At 35.9% G+C, this 15,251-nt stretch overlaps 1 protein-coding gene across 1 annotated transcript; it reads left to right on the top strand.

Annotated features, from left to right (window-relative positions):
- The first annotated feature begins 447 nt into the window (after positions 1–447).
- On the top strand, positions 448–11,058 carry arsh (arylsulfatase H). The gene is made up of 11 exons (XM_038293358.1): positions 448–516; positions 957–1,112; positions 2,813–2,934; positions 3,073–3,195; positions 3,980–4,182; positions 5,027–5,247; positions 6,915–7,051; positions 7,276–7,413; positions 7,496–7,655; positions 7,867–7,988; positions 10,235–11,058. The coding sequence occupies exons 1-11, from the start codon at positions 512–514 to the stop codon at positions 10,645–10,647; spliced, it is 1,800 nt and encodes a 599-aa protein (XP_038149286.1). The 5' UTR covers positions 448–511; the 3' UTR covers positions 10,648–11,058.
- The last annotated feature ends 4,193 nt before the right edge of the window (positions 11,059–15,251 follow it).

Raw genomic sequence — 15,251 nt, 5'->3', positions numbered from 1 at the left:
TAACTGAATTGATTCAATTAGGCCTGAATGTAGATTTTACTTTTCTTTCTTTTTTTCCCCCTTTTTTTTACTGCTCTTATTTTACTTATTTATTTTTAAGTTAGTTGTGACACAAGTTTTATTGTTTAACGTAGGCCTTTGTTAGTCTTCTGTATATGGCGTAATGTTGGTCTTGTACCATACATGAAAAGATAATCATTCTTTCCATGTCATTTAAACTTTTCAAGATCACGATCCAGACCAGTCCCTTTTATTAAATTCATTTCATTACAGGTTATAAATTTGAATATTTTAACCTAATCTTTTTCAATAATAATTGGCGACATCCTAATGCGGTGTCGCTCTGTTTGCGTGTATGTAAGTTTATTTAAGTCTCTGGCGTATTTATTATGTGTTTTATGGTAGCTCGGATTCTTTGTGCGTTTGAAGTGGCTAAAACAGGTATTACGGTAACGTCCTGGAGGCGGGACCAGAGTAAAGCAGGAACAGTTTAGGTCGTAGTGTAGATTTAATGAGGTGAGTTTAAATGGTCTTTACTTATCATTTCATGCAATAGTATACATTTAACACTACCGGTTATCAGAGGACAATCATTTAGTTCACGACTTGCAACTTTACGCATCAATGTGGTAGTTTTTTTCTCTTAAGAAGCTTCCCTGGCTTGATTCTGCAAAAGTTAACTGCATTTTTTTTTACCCAGGAGAAGTTCAGTTTGTGATTTACATAAGAAGTGCACAACTTCACCTAAAGTTTTGTGATTCCTCAATCATGCAGTATGGAGAGATCGGCAGGATATTAAAACCTGCAAAACAGCTACACTGTTGGAATATAAATGTAGTGTTTTTTGAAAACAAAAACAATAATAACGACAAAGGAATTTTTTTCTCATGCCTAAGCTGTCCATGTTATATGTAAAGACGGTAAAGAAAAAAAAAGTGTGTCATTTGTTTGCTTAGGTCGGCCATGCTGGCGACTTTTCCCATTTTCTTGCTCCTGGCAGCAGGAAATGACGTCACAGGGGATACGGGAGACAAGAATCCCAACTTTGTAATCATTATGGTGGACGACCTTGGGATAGGGGATATAGGTTGCTATGGCAACGACACCATCAGGTAACTACTGCATTGAATCCTCTAGCCTACATTTTCGGCACCAATAGTAATGATTTGGAAAAAAGCTTTTAAATCTATTTATAATTCATTGCGAAAGCATATAACGTTTTATTTTTGTGTACATATTTATTAATGTTAAAGCTACAGTGTGTAATAATTAAAGGAATATACAGTCAGAAATGTAATATATTATACATAACTATGTTATTTATCATCATCTACGAGCTCAGCCTCTTAACCTTAATATTTGCGTTGCCTTAGAATTCATTATTTATAATTACATAGGAGCGGGTCTCGCAGCCATGGAGGCAGACATCTTTTTGCTACGGCAGCGCAGAGCCAACAAACTAGCGATTGCGAGATTGCCAAAACGTCACAACGATGTAGAAAAAATAACGGGTATATTTATTATCTTAAGTCTACATGAAATCTATACCCTACACAGACTAATGCAATACTATCTGTAAAATTATCTATGTAAACAAACCTCATCACTTGAGAAGGTAGGTGATGCGGACGTGGTGGAAGACATTTTGTCCCGTAACGCTCGCCGTACTGTTGGGGGGGAGAAGCGGTGGCGGGGAGATGTTCATGTTGCTGCAGTCTGCAGTTTGACCGCTAGATGTCGCTAAAGGTTACACACTGTAGCTTTAAGAGATATTTTTGGTAGATTTCAACATTCATAAAAATCCCTTTAAACAATTTTTTGCTAAAGCTGTTTTAAATATAGGCTGTTGTCTACTTATATAATCCGATCAGAATGTATTCGACATAACTGCCCTTAAAATGGGAAAGACGAGAAACAATATCATTAAAGTAATGGTTCTGCTGGAGGTTTCTTCCTGTTAAAAGGGAGTTTTTCCTCTCCACTGTCGCTCCAAGCATGCTTAGTGTGAGGGATTGCATTTGAGTAAATGAGTCGATGCAATCAACTGGTTTTCCTTAGATAGAAAACTTTGAATCAATTTGACTGTATGATCTGGTGAAATGGAAAGTTTCTTGAGATGACATGTTGTGAATTGGCGCTTTATAAATAAACCGAATTGAATTGAATAATCTAGTGAGGCTTGAACATCAGAGCTTTCCCATTTGTTCATTGGGGGTGACAGCTAAAAGTGTGATAAAAGAAACCTTTTCATCAAAATGGGGAAGAAAGGGTTATATGTCGTGTCAACAGTTGCAACATAAAAATTAATCGGGGGGAAAAAACACAAGAAAAATGAGGAAGAACAAGGAGGCTGGTTTATTACAGCATTGTCAATATGCAGAGATAGACTGATGTAAGACAACTTGAAAGAAAATATATTGCCTACATATTTTTCAGTAAAAAATTTTGCTGATTGGACAAAAATAGCTGTTCACTTTGTATCCAGCCACATAAAAAAGCATTTTTTGTTTACATGTCATAACCAAGGGTACAAGTGACTATTGGGTTTGCTGTGTAATTACCTCTGGTCTGCCAACAACGTTTCATATCATCAGCATAATAATTTAATATTTATTATATAATAAATATAAATATTTAAAATGTAATATATATATCTAATATTCCCATAATATTTCATGGTAAGCGTACTATTAATATAATCCAAGCTAATGTTTTGTATTAATTTATATTCCTGTCCTACTGCTGTACTTATAGTCATTTTAATGAGTAGTTATATCATTTTTTTATACATGTATTCTTAATCTTCCTATAGAACTCCCAATATAGACAGACTGGCTTCAGAGGGCGTGAAACTGACCCAGTACATTGCTGCAGCTCCTCTCTGCACTCCAAGCCGGACTGCTTTCATGACAGGCCGTTACCCACTTCGCTCAGGTAGTTATGTCCTAACGCTAATTCACTCTAAGCCAAACATTCCCGTGCTAATACATTGATAATTCTACTACAGCTATAGTTCAATCACTTTTTAATGATTTCCTTATGTTTCATTTATTTTGTTGATGTGTTGACAAGGGATGGCCAGCACTGGCCGTGTCCAGGTGCTGCTGTTTCTTGGAGGTTCAGGGGGACTCCCACCTAATGAGACAACCTTTGCAAAGAGGCTGCAGCAGCAGGGATACACCACAGGCCTAATAGGTAAGATGTGATCAGATTTTGCTGATCTTACCTTTTATACAGGATTGAATGGAGAGTTGCAACTCTCTGTGGTCCTCTCGGTTCTTTGCAGCTGCTTTGCCACTGCTATTTACTCAATATGTGCAGTGGATCAAGGCGACTGCACCAAATTCAAGGAGATACATACACACCCTCTTGTCTAACAAACAAGACCACATTAGATAAATTTTTACAGAACATCGAAGGCCTCATCAATTCTATTCTATTCTATCTAAAACAACAACAACAACAAAAATTCAGAAATCTTCTTTAGAGGACCTTAATCTGGAATTTTAACATTTGTATTTAATTGACCAATTACATAAAACACTATATGCTGTATCACAATGAATTTAATACACATCACACTAAAAGAAAGGATCAGTTCTACCGTCTGGTTCCCATTTTCTTATTTGCCAGCAGGACGGAAGTTTGTTGTTTACTCTTTTTCTTACCCTGCATCAAAATCATAACCAGCTTCTAGCAGATGGTGTTTTCCCTGCAATATTCAAGTGGCATTGTGAATTCGGGCATAAATGTTTATTATGTGTCTCCTTCAATTTTATTGGTTTTATGATGCTGCGTGGTGACAGATTCAATTCTAAGGAACTTCCCAATATAAGATCTGCTTTACTTCTCAGTAGTAAACCAGACAAAACTGTCTAAGATGATAGTTGTGAAATGTTATCTGATGATGGGATCTCTTCACCCTGCCCTGTCTTTAATTTAGCATAATTCTATTTATTTTTTCTTTGTGTGTCTGCAGGTAAATGGCACTTGGGTGTGAACTGTGAATCTAGAGGTGATCACTGTCACCACCCTAATCACCATGGTTTCAGCTATTTCTATGGTCTGCCATTCACCCTTTTTAATGACTGTGTTCCTGGCGAGGGCAGTGATGTTTTGAATGATCTTCAACTTACACTCCAACATCTCACCTTGTTGCTAGGAATAGGACTTTTTACGCTGGTGAGTGTAATTTTTGTAAGTTTTCTTGTTTTTCTCCACAGCGTTATATAAAAGATGGATATGTTTTGTTGCTAGACAACAGCAGCACAGTCAAAAAATAAACACACAAAAAAATAAATAAATAACAGTTGTGTTTTTAACTCAGAAGCATAGCAACTAATTTGTGATTGCTCACACAAGTGCAAAGGGGTTCAAGAAGCAGATTGAAAACAGGATCTTTAGTTGTGAAACTCAGTCACAACAGCCAGAAACCTGCCTGAAGGAAAAACCTAAAGTTGAAACTGAAATTCAGAAAAGAATTGGCAAGGAAAGTTGCCTGTGGGATGAATAGAAACCAGCTGTGCCACAGGTGGAGCAAGAGAAATGCGCTTGAAAAAATGTTTAACTTAGACGTTTCTAGAAAGTATGTATAAAGAAACCTTGGGGAATGACGGCTATATGCTGTACTTTCTAAAAAAAACAAAAAACAAAAAAAACAGGTTCAGTTTGTTTTCCTTTATCTAGTCAGGGTCTGCATATTTAGTCTTTCAGTGCCTATGTTCTGCCAACATTGGATGCATTTATGCTCCAGAACATTTGAATCAAGTAAATGACTTATCACCAGGCCTTTGCAAAACAAGCCCATATATCTAGGCAGTAATGCATCCTTTTGACTGAGGTGTGTTGGAGCAGGGATAAAGATCAGAAATATTTGAAGACTGGAGTTTCATGAAAATCAAAAATCCTAACTCTGTAACCCTAATGTGTCAAAATACCTCATTACACCTGAAATCAATATGTTACATAGAACCTGATGTGAAAGGGTCGATCTATCTGTGTGTGTTTGACCCATGTGGGTTTTCAGGTGTGTGTCCGTCTATGTGGGATCCTTGAAGTTAGCCTTTGGCTCCTGCTGCTGCTTCTCTTCCTCGGTATAGTAGCAGCTGCTGTGTGGTATGTCCCATTTGGGCTCCTTCGAACCTGGAACTGCATCATAATGAGGAACCAAGATGTAATAGAGCAGCCTATGACAGTGGAGACAGTACCCCAGAGACTGCTGGCAGAAGCACAAGATTTTATAAAGAGGTAAGGATGTTGGAGCGAAGCCATGAACTGCTCTTTTTTGTTTTTTTAAGGTTTTGTTACAAAAACTCTCAGAACTCTCACAGATAATTTACATTTCTCCCTAATTAAATTTTTCCATAATTTAATATTTAGTTGGCTAAACTTTCTAAGACATGTAAACCTTCAATATCAACTTTTTATTGTTTGTTAGTAAGTTTGTCTCTGTAAGGAGAAAGGAGGGTGTGGCGGCTTGGAGGTTAGGGCATTCCGCTTGGAATCCAGAGGTTCCGAGTTCAAGCCCCACTCCCACAGACTGCCACTCTGGGTCCCTGAGCAAGACCTTTAACACGGTACAAAGGCAACCCACTGCTCCGCAAGGGGATGGGTTAAATGCAGAGTTCATTTCATTGCTTTGATGCCTAAATTCTATTCTAAAATATGTGTGCTTTTAGCAAAAAACTAGTGAAAACCAACTAAAAAAAAAGAAATAAGAAAAGATGGTAAATCTTTACAGTTTAGCTAGAAAAAAACCTGAAATGGTTATCAACAAATTCCTCTGAAATATATGACAAAATATTGAGTGTAAAATTAGAAATATTTACTGAGTAGAAAAAAATCGTTCCTTATTAATAAAGTTCTAGCTTGCCCCTAATAGGAGATAAAGCGTCCTTCACAGTTATATTATCCTATTAATATAAAGTCTTTAATGGATGGATGGATGGATGGATGGATGGATGGATGGATGGATGGATGGATGGATGGATGGATGGATGGATGGATGGATGGATGGATGGATGGATGGATGGATGGATGATATGTTTTAATTTTCAAATTTTCAGTAGTTTTCTTTTTTTACATACAGTCCCATGAAGGTCACCATGCACATGCCTTTATTGAGTGAAATGATCTTTTATCTTTTTCAGTCATGAGTGGCTAAAAGAAAACTGTCTTGCCACATTTACATCCCAGCGAAACAAGAATAATGGAATAATGAGTCAATTTTTTACCCCCTTTTTAATCCTTTAACCAATTTAAAAGATATATCCTTCTTTTGCAATAAATTATTGATTTTTTAAAAGTGTTTTACATATCAGTAGCTGTGGTTTTCATAATTTATTATTTTCAGGGGGTCAATTTTGTGTGTTAAAATCTACTGTGTTCAAATCTTTTCACCTTTATATTTTTTAAAACGATTAATTTTATGGATTCAAATTACACCAGAAAAAGAATGTTGATGTTATGTTTAAGTAACTATTTTTATTAGCAAAGCCAAATTGGATCCATTTGAGTTCCAGTATCCAGAGTAGCAAGGTGGTTGCATACCCACACAGTTGTCCCTTTCTGTGGAACAGAAACAATAATAGGATTTAAGGAACCAAAGAAAGTTAGTAGGCCTACCAAAATGTATATTTATTTAAGCTAAAATGAGAACTTGGTGCAGTTGGAACTTCTTTTTCTTTTCTTATCTTTATGGGTATTTTTTCTGTCCATCTTTGTTGTTTATCAGAGTCTCAGTTTAGTTAAATAAGGCAGAAAAACAAAAATCAAACTGCACATCACCTGTTATTAGGCTTAGCTTATTGTTGTTAACCGTTGATGTTGAATGATTTATCCATAATTTGAAGTATGATTATGTTAAAGGAATGTTTAGAACTGAAAAAACCTCTGACTCATTTCCTCTCCTTTAGGAATGCTGATCGTCCGTTCCTGCTCTTCTTCTCTTTAGCTCACATCCATACACCTCTTTTCACAACGCCTGCCTTTGCTGGAAAGAGTCGCCATGGCCGCTATGGTGACAACCTAGAGGAAGTGGACTGGATCGTTGGTAAGTCTATAGGCGTAAGCCCAATATGGCAAAAATTACATTAGAGCTCTGAACCCAGGACAATTATTATTTTTTATTATTTCATTAACTTTTTACAAACCGACAAACCATTTGACATCTAAGTATATTGAAATTGTTGCAGTTTGAAAAAAGGAAAAATGAAATATTATTCTTTGCCGTTTTGTTTTGGATAGTTGGATTGCACTAATTCATTATATTTGTAGGTAAAATAACAGAAACAGTGGATTCACTCGGCCTTGCAAACAACACCCTCCTGCATTTCACATCAGACCATGGTGGCCATTTAGAAGATGCACATTCTCTCTTCGGCCAGAAAGGAGGCTGGAACAGTATTTATAAAGGTCAGCCATACATCAAGTCGTTGTTGATTGATGAGACTCTCTCAAATATTGCTGTAACTTTTTTCTATCGTCTCATCTCCAGGTGGGAAGGCAATGGCAGGCTGGGAAGGGGGGATCAGGGTTCCTGGAATTTTCCGCTGGCCTGGTAGACTGGCAGCAGGAAGAGTAGTGGATGAGCCGACTAGCCTCATGGATCTCTACCCCACTCTGAAATACTTAGCCAAGGACACCCAACCAGACAGGTACAGACTATTTCTGTAAAATGTTGTATTTGCATGGCTAAAAAAACAAGACAAATTGCTGGACAAATTATTTTACATAAAAAAATCGGCACAAACGTTCTATATTGGGACATCATCAAGATCTTCATGACTGAATCTTCACATCCAGCCTAGGTGGTTCAATTCCCATTTCTCGTTGTCCTCTCTTCTCTTACGCTGACTGTTTTTTCAGACATTTAGATGGCTATAACCTCATGCCTCTGCTGGAGGGAAAAGCAGCGCGATCAGAGCATGAATTCATGTTTCACTACTGCGGTATAAACCTGAATGCAGTACGCTGGCACTCGCCTAATAGTAAGTTCACACATGAGAAATTTATTTTTTTCTGGCTTTTCTTTGGATCTTTGTTTTCAGCTTTAAGTGGGAAATATTTTCTTGAAGCAAACTTATATTAGTTTATATGAAACATCTTTCCTGGTTAAATTCTATGTGTTATTTCACCAAAAGTGGCCAAATGCAAAGACAGCTAGATTATAAAAATATAGAAGAATATCAATATTTTAAGATTAAAGCCAAGATACTGAGCAGTACTGAACTCCTTTGCCCATCAAGATGTACAACTCCTCACTTGGGGGAAGAAGGAGGTGATAGAAAGAGGGACAAGGGTCACCCCCCTCCTTTGACATTTTATGCAAAACAGTACCTATTGTCACTCATGTGCAATATTCTTCTCTCTCTCTCCCTGTATATTTTTTTAACTTATTTATAAAGTCAGTACATCTCTGTAATACAAGTGCAATAATCCAAGTCAACCAATGTGTAGTCTTCCCTTAGCTCTCTAATGTGCAGATTTTTTTTTTTTTTTTTACATCTATTGGAAACATATTTTAGGACATTACAACTTTTTTCTTTTTATGCTTTTTTCTTCTATATACACTCTTTTTATATTGTCTGTTGTATTTTTATCTTTAATGGCATCTTGCTTTAACTCTGCACTTTGTGCTCTATATTAGCTACTGGAACCAGAATTTCCCTGAAGGAGTAATCCAAAGGGATAAATACAGCTGAGTCTAAGTCATTATATATGTTAAAATATATAAGGTTTACTGGTTTAACCTTTGTGTCTAATTTTTATTTTCAGCCTTATTAATTTTTCATCTGCTTATACAAATTTGTTCAAATTCAGATTTTCCCATTACAACAAGAATTTTCTAGGTTTTCTGCCACAAGAAGTCATTATTTCCATTTTGAAGAGAGGAAACATCACACTGTGTTTAAAGGAGCTGTGATTCCACAACAGGGATTTACTTTTATTTGAAAGCTGGAAAAGTTATTCCAAGCTGATATTTTAGAAACAGTCTTGTGCATTAATAATCACAGTTTGCATTTCAAGTAAGTGCAGTCTTCCTTTTTACTCCTCTGTGAATCTAAGCTCTCCTAAAAGGTTCAGGTGTTTCCAAATCCAGCATCTTCCACAACAGAGAACAAAAACTCATAAGGATAAAACATCACCTTTGCTAAATTCCCCTTAGCCTTTCTGTTTACTGTGGATATTCTCGTTCAATATCACAAAGCCTAACTGTACAGTACACACCTCTTATCAAGATGCCAAAGAAAATGTTTTCCCTTTCAAATAGATCTGCATATCTGTTTGCTTTCTCTGACTTCACATCTCACTGAAACTCAGGTATTTCATTTTGTAAACTGCCTTGAGATGGCATTGGTTGTGAATTGGCGCTGAACTGAACTGAAAATCCCTAACATCTTTTTCACTAGACCATGTTCACACATCCATGGTTTCAGCACAATCTTACAGTTTAAATCAGATATTTGCATATATGATAGCTGCTTTATCTTACCCTCCCTCTCCAACACTTCCTCTGTGATCTATCTGGACTAACAAACTTCTAAGGCCTTCGTAGAACAAATGTATTTTTTTTTTTATTCATCTTATACCTCATTAAACAGACAAGGACAGTATTTAGTTTTTTGGTAATTTGTCAAAGAAGCTGTCTAGACTTTATTTTATAAATGGGAAAATTAAAGTAAACTACCTTTTCTTTTTTTAATTTGTTAAAAAATATTAAATCACATTTTTTCTGCTTAATAATTATGTACTGAAATCTGTAATGAAAAAAAAAAGAATTACAGAATTAAATACACTCTTTTTTTATTATGGGGGAAGTACTTTATTTTTTTTTTTTTAATCTGTTCTCTGAGAACAGAAATCCATCATCACCAAACAACTTCTTTTTTATGTGCTATCTGTTTTCCAAAAAGATTTCAATCAGTTGCCAGACTGGCCTCTCTGGTTCTTGTGAAAAAAAAAAAAAAAATCACATGGGATGTTTCCAACATTGTTGTTGGCTAACTGTCTGTTCCGACATGTTTCCACTTGTCATTTTTTTTTCTTTCCTGCTTCCTGGAAAGTGCCATCATTTTGTCATTTGTACTTCCAAATAAAAGCACCGACATCAAAGGAAACATTAGAGCAGGCTTGCTGATACTAATGCAGCCCGAAAGTCTCAGCAAGACATACAGAAAGCTGTCTGATTTTGAAAGAACAACAAACTTTTTATTTCCTCTTTCTTTTTCTTTAGGCAACTCCATCTTCAAGGTTCACTTTTTCACTCCAAACTTCTTCCCACCTGGTGCTGGGGGCTGCTATGACACCGGGGTTTGCATGTGTCATGGAGAACATGTGACACACCATAACCCACCACTGCTCTATGACCTTTTTCACGACCCCTCTGAGTCCAGACAACTGACCCCTGAGACTGAGCTTCGATACACTGAGGTCCTTGAGCAGACTGCCAGGGCTGTAGAGAGGCATAAAAGCACCTTCCAAAGCAGAAATGTACGTGGTGACATGGATGTTCAGTCTAGCACTGTTCAAAACCAAATGAGCTGGGAAAAGATTTTGTGGAGACCGTGGCTTCAGCCCTGCTGTGGGACCTTCCCTTTTTGTGGGTGCAAAGAGGAAACAGACCTTTATGAGAAGACTTCAGTTTAGTTAAGGTACTTATTATTGAGTGAGGTCAAAATGTTATGGTTCAAAGTGCCTTAATGGGAATTTGTTTTGATTTTTTTGTTTATTTGAGGAGAAAAAAAACTCTTTTTACATGCAGGTGATTTACGGTTTATGATCATTTTTAAGATTCATAATGGAAACTTTTTGGTTAAAGACCTTGTTTTTCCTATTATTTATTAAATTCTTATTCTAAGAGTAATAAAAATAAAACAATAAAGATGAAGGTGGGATTAAAATGAAATATTAGAATTATTCAAAATGTATCAAATTTTATCAGAATAATTGGAAATGGAAGAAGTAATTTAAGTATTGTGTTTGCTGAAAAGTCAGCAAGCACAATACTGAAATTACTTCTTATACTGTGTAACAAATAAAATGGATATTTTTGAACAATTTTGTTTCATGTTTTACTCATTGCACAGAAATGTCTTTATGGTTAGATAATAGAATACAGTGCTCTACTTCTCTGCTAATCTATTCTTAAAAATATTTTTTTAAGTGTTTAGTTATTATTATATATTATTAGTTATGAAAATAATACCCTAATTATTTTCAAGTTTGAATCTTTTTATTTTTTTTTTTACTGCTTTTATTTTCCAAACAGGATGCTCTTCTGAGCTGACATCCTGATTGGGGCTTAATCATCCCAGAGCTTTTTTCTGAAGCTACTCCTATGTTGTACTATTATATATTTGACGACGAGAGAGAAAAACATCTGGCTAAGATAATAACATCTGTAATGGCTTTGTTTTTTTTTTGTTTTTTTTTTAAAACAAATAACTTGATTGGCAATATAAAAGTTCCAAATAAGAAATAAAACATTTTATTTGGAAGCACATTTAAAAACACTTATTTTACAAAGTGTGTTTGGAGTTCGGATTTAACCAGATGTACTGTAGAGTTTCAATATTACAGATGTCTGATGGAAGAGAGATGTTTATTTATGTTATGTGGATTAATTAAAAACAGACTGATGTCTTCAAGCCTCTATTTCAATAAATTAAAATAATTTTCTGTGTAAAGCTAATAAAAAAACATTTAAGATTACAATAATGTAGCAGATCAAACAAAGGTTTGAAACAGAAATGTGGACTCGATCAAAAATAATGTTTCATGTTTCCTTCAAGCCATTTCTCAGAAATAAGCTCACAGGCCAAACTACTGACCATTTTAGACTCTCAAAATATCAAGAGAATGAGGTCCTGATATGACAGAGACTTTGTTGTAGAGTCAAGGTGTAATCAGAAGTCTAAGAAAAGAATTATGAAAAGGGTAAGGAAGTTGTGTATGTAATACATTGTGTAAGAAAGTCATAAAAGGATTTTGCCCCTTGTGTGCTATCAAATGCATTGGAGCACTTTTTTTTTTTACTTTTTATAGAAGTAATTCCCCAAAACCTATTGCCACCTTCCCTTTTCAATGGGCATCTGCAATAAATTATATATATTTTAATATTTTTTATGAATTTTTACCTTTGATTTAAATAGTTTTCTATATTTACATACATGGATAGAAATATAGGCTTATTCATATACCCAAGGGCATATCTTGATGAGGAAAACAATTTCATATTCCTTTTTTATCATTCATTTTTTAACTTGATGTTTAGATATTCATATGGTTCTACTCCACAAACCGGAGCACAGAAGGTTTTCAAAGAGTATTTATAGTACTTGAATTTTTTAAACTACAATATTTTTGCTTAGGTGTATTTAAATGCTAGAGTATTTTTTCAAACAGTCCCTACCAGGATGAGCAGCTGACCCTCTGTGAAATGAAAGTAGTTACTGCTTTGCACCATTAGGGGGCAAAGTCAGACTGCGGTTCAGACGATGGATGGCCCAACTGTGCATTTTGAGTGCAGAAAAGACAATTCAAAAATGAGGCTGGAATGCCGTCTGATGATGAATATGATAATAAAATGAGCATTAGTTTGCATCTTTTTATAGGAAAACAAGTTCACATTCAGCCACTGCAGTACAATACTGCATAATTTAGCAATCTGACTTTTATATTCTGTGTTTCTTTTTTCTTTGAGTCTTCTGCACTATTTTCTTGCTCCTTCTCCACTATTTCTTTTGACCTCTGACTTCATCTTCCTCTTCTTTTCTAGCAGACATACTAATACTTTTATCTCTTCTTCTCACTTCCACCCTGTCATTAAGATCAAATGCACAAAGTCTGCTTCACTGAATTAAACCAGTGGGGGGTGGGGTGGGGGGGCTGACCTACTTTGACATGCTTTAATAATAAAACACTATGAAATACTGTGTGAATCCCTTCATCATAGGTTTCATCACTATTCATTATCAGCCACATCATCCTCATTGTTTCCCCTTTAGATGTGGCACACAGTCACAACATCAAAGTTGGCAAAAGTAGCATCCAATAGTTTCTCCTCTGTTTCCTCTTCCTCAAGCTCCTTTCTGCTTCTCTTCCTAATTTTTGTCCTCGCCCTGCAGAAAGTGTTCATGTTGTAAGTGAGGAGACAAATTTCATCATCATCATCATCACCACTGTAATTGCTGCCATCACAGACATAGTATTTACTCCCCCGCCCCCCAGCAGTGTCCCGTACATCAAACACTCGGCGAGTTTATTACAGTAGCCACTCCATTATGTCCCTAACGGTAAATCATGCAGTCAAGCATACACAACAACATTTGGCTGTACATCAGAGTTAATGATGGCTGGTGGGGAAGAATGTTTCTGGCCGTACATCATGTCACACATGAGGGATACGTTTTGTGCACACACCCACATGTGAAGCATGATCATGTGCAATGAGCGTAGATGTGCATTCATGAATTAGCACACACACAATATATCACTTGGTTTTGAGCAGTTTGGCGTTTTTTCTGTAAAGGTCACTGTTTCATGGGGTGCTATAAAGCATTTTAGAACCCGCTATTTGACATACATAAACACACACCAGCTTGGAAATTGAGGGCTGAGGCGTGAGCACCTAAATACTCTTAAAATTGCTTTCCTGAACCGCATATACTGTATAGATAGCTTTGAGGCGGGTGATGTATTGCTTTCCTGTTTTGTTTTTCTTGGATATTTTTGGCCAATATCTTAAAAAAATTGCTAGAAGAAGTCATTAGAAAATAGAGCTTTTTTATAAAATGTATAATGAGAAACAGTGTTTTCCATCTTTTGCAACATATTCCTTTGTTACTGAAATTAAATTACAATGTCAGGTATTGATGATGTTTTTGGGGGTTCGTAAACACACACACACACACACACAGCATGACAGCTATGGCATCTATCCAATTGGTCCCTCTTTAAGATATCAGAATTTTCAACCTTCTTTGAAGTATACCATATACCGTCTGTGCATCATTACTGTATCTTTCTTGTTTCATCTGGGATTTCACACAAATTAAAGAAAATAATTCACAAAACAACACTTCACATGTTAATTAGCGATCATTTATTTTTCTCAGCTTGAACTGATTGCACCGCAATGTGTTATGATCAAAAGAACAGTGTGAAAACAGTTCAGAAAGTGTGCCAGTTAGGTAGTGTAACACAAGGAAATGTAGCCAACTGTGTGTAGAAGCACTAAGGGTAATTAGATCTCATTAGGCAACCCGTCTTAAAGATTTTTAGCAGAAATACTAGGAGCCATGTCAAATATTGTAAAGAAGTTTTCATTTCTTTATTTCTGTATAAGAATAAGACTAAAACAATAAAAATTGAAGTAAAGATTTAAGAATCAGTCTATCTACTATCTATAAAAAATACTTTTAAAAATCTGGACCTCTATGGTTGGCAGGGTCTTTGCTGCTTTACTTTTCTTACAATGTCATTTCTTTACATAAGTAACACCATAATTACAGCATTTTTTGGGACAGGAAAACAAATACTTATGTGTAAAGATGTCACGTCTAAGATTTGATGTTATGTAGCCTTCTTCATGATGAAAATTTCATCCACAGGTGCAAAGCAGAAAAGATGGTGACATAAAAGGCAAACACACCTACATTATCGCACTAATATATTTGTGCTAACAAACACGTTTAGTGACAAACCCAAACCCAATCATGTATGCAACACAAAGCTAAAAAAGTCAATAATAGTCACTCACCTGGACAAGTTTTCACTTTTTTCTTTAGAAAGTTTTTGAGAAGATAAAGTGATGGGAAGTGGATGGGGAAAATTACACTGCATACAGTTGCAGTCCACTACACTTAAAGATGCACATGCAACACAACCCCTTTTCCTGCCCTTCAGCCACTTAAACTGTGAAGAAACTGGTTCCAAAGCTTTCATAGTTTTTTTTTGCTTAGCTCTCAGAAGTATCCGCTCTGAGGCTTCTTGTTGCAGAGCCACACTTTGACTTTAAGGCAAAGAAACAGAAATTGCAGCAAAAAGCTAAACTACTTTGAGTTTCTCGGACGTCTCAGGGTGGTGTGTATAATTTAAGCCAATTATAGGTTTTCAAAGAGCTACCTTCTCCCACATCCCAGTTCGAACTGCAAACTCACACTAAATCACATCTAGGCGGCATCTGTGTGGTGTAGCTTAAGATGCAAAAAATGACAGAGACGACCAAGGCTGAATGAAGTAATAGAATT

Source organism: Cyprinodon tularosa, unplaced genomic scaffold (assembly GCF_016077235.1).
Source record: "Cyprinodon tularosa strain WSP-4 unplaced genomic scaffold, ASM1607723v1 ctg324, whole genome shotgun sequence".
Taxonomy (NCBI): Eukaryota; Metazoa; Chordata; class Actinopteri; order Cyprinodontiformes; family Cyprinodontidae; genus Cyprinodon; species Cyprinodon tularosa.
Note: the sequence above shows the minus strand (reverse complement) of the source record. Positions and strands in the feature narration are given on the sequence as shown.

Coding starts and splice junctions, on each gene's coding strand:
- arsh (XM_038293358.1), top strand. Junction 1,113..2,812: donor TATGGCAACGACACCATCAG/GTAACTACTGCA, acceptor ATCTTCCTATAG/AACTCCCAATATAGACAGAC. Junction 4,183..5,026: donor GAATAGGACTTTTTACGCTG/GTGAGTGTAATT, acceptor GTGGGTTTTCAG/GTGTGTGTCCGTCTATGTGG.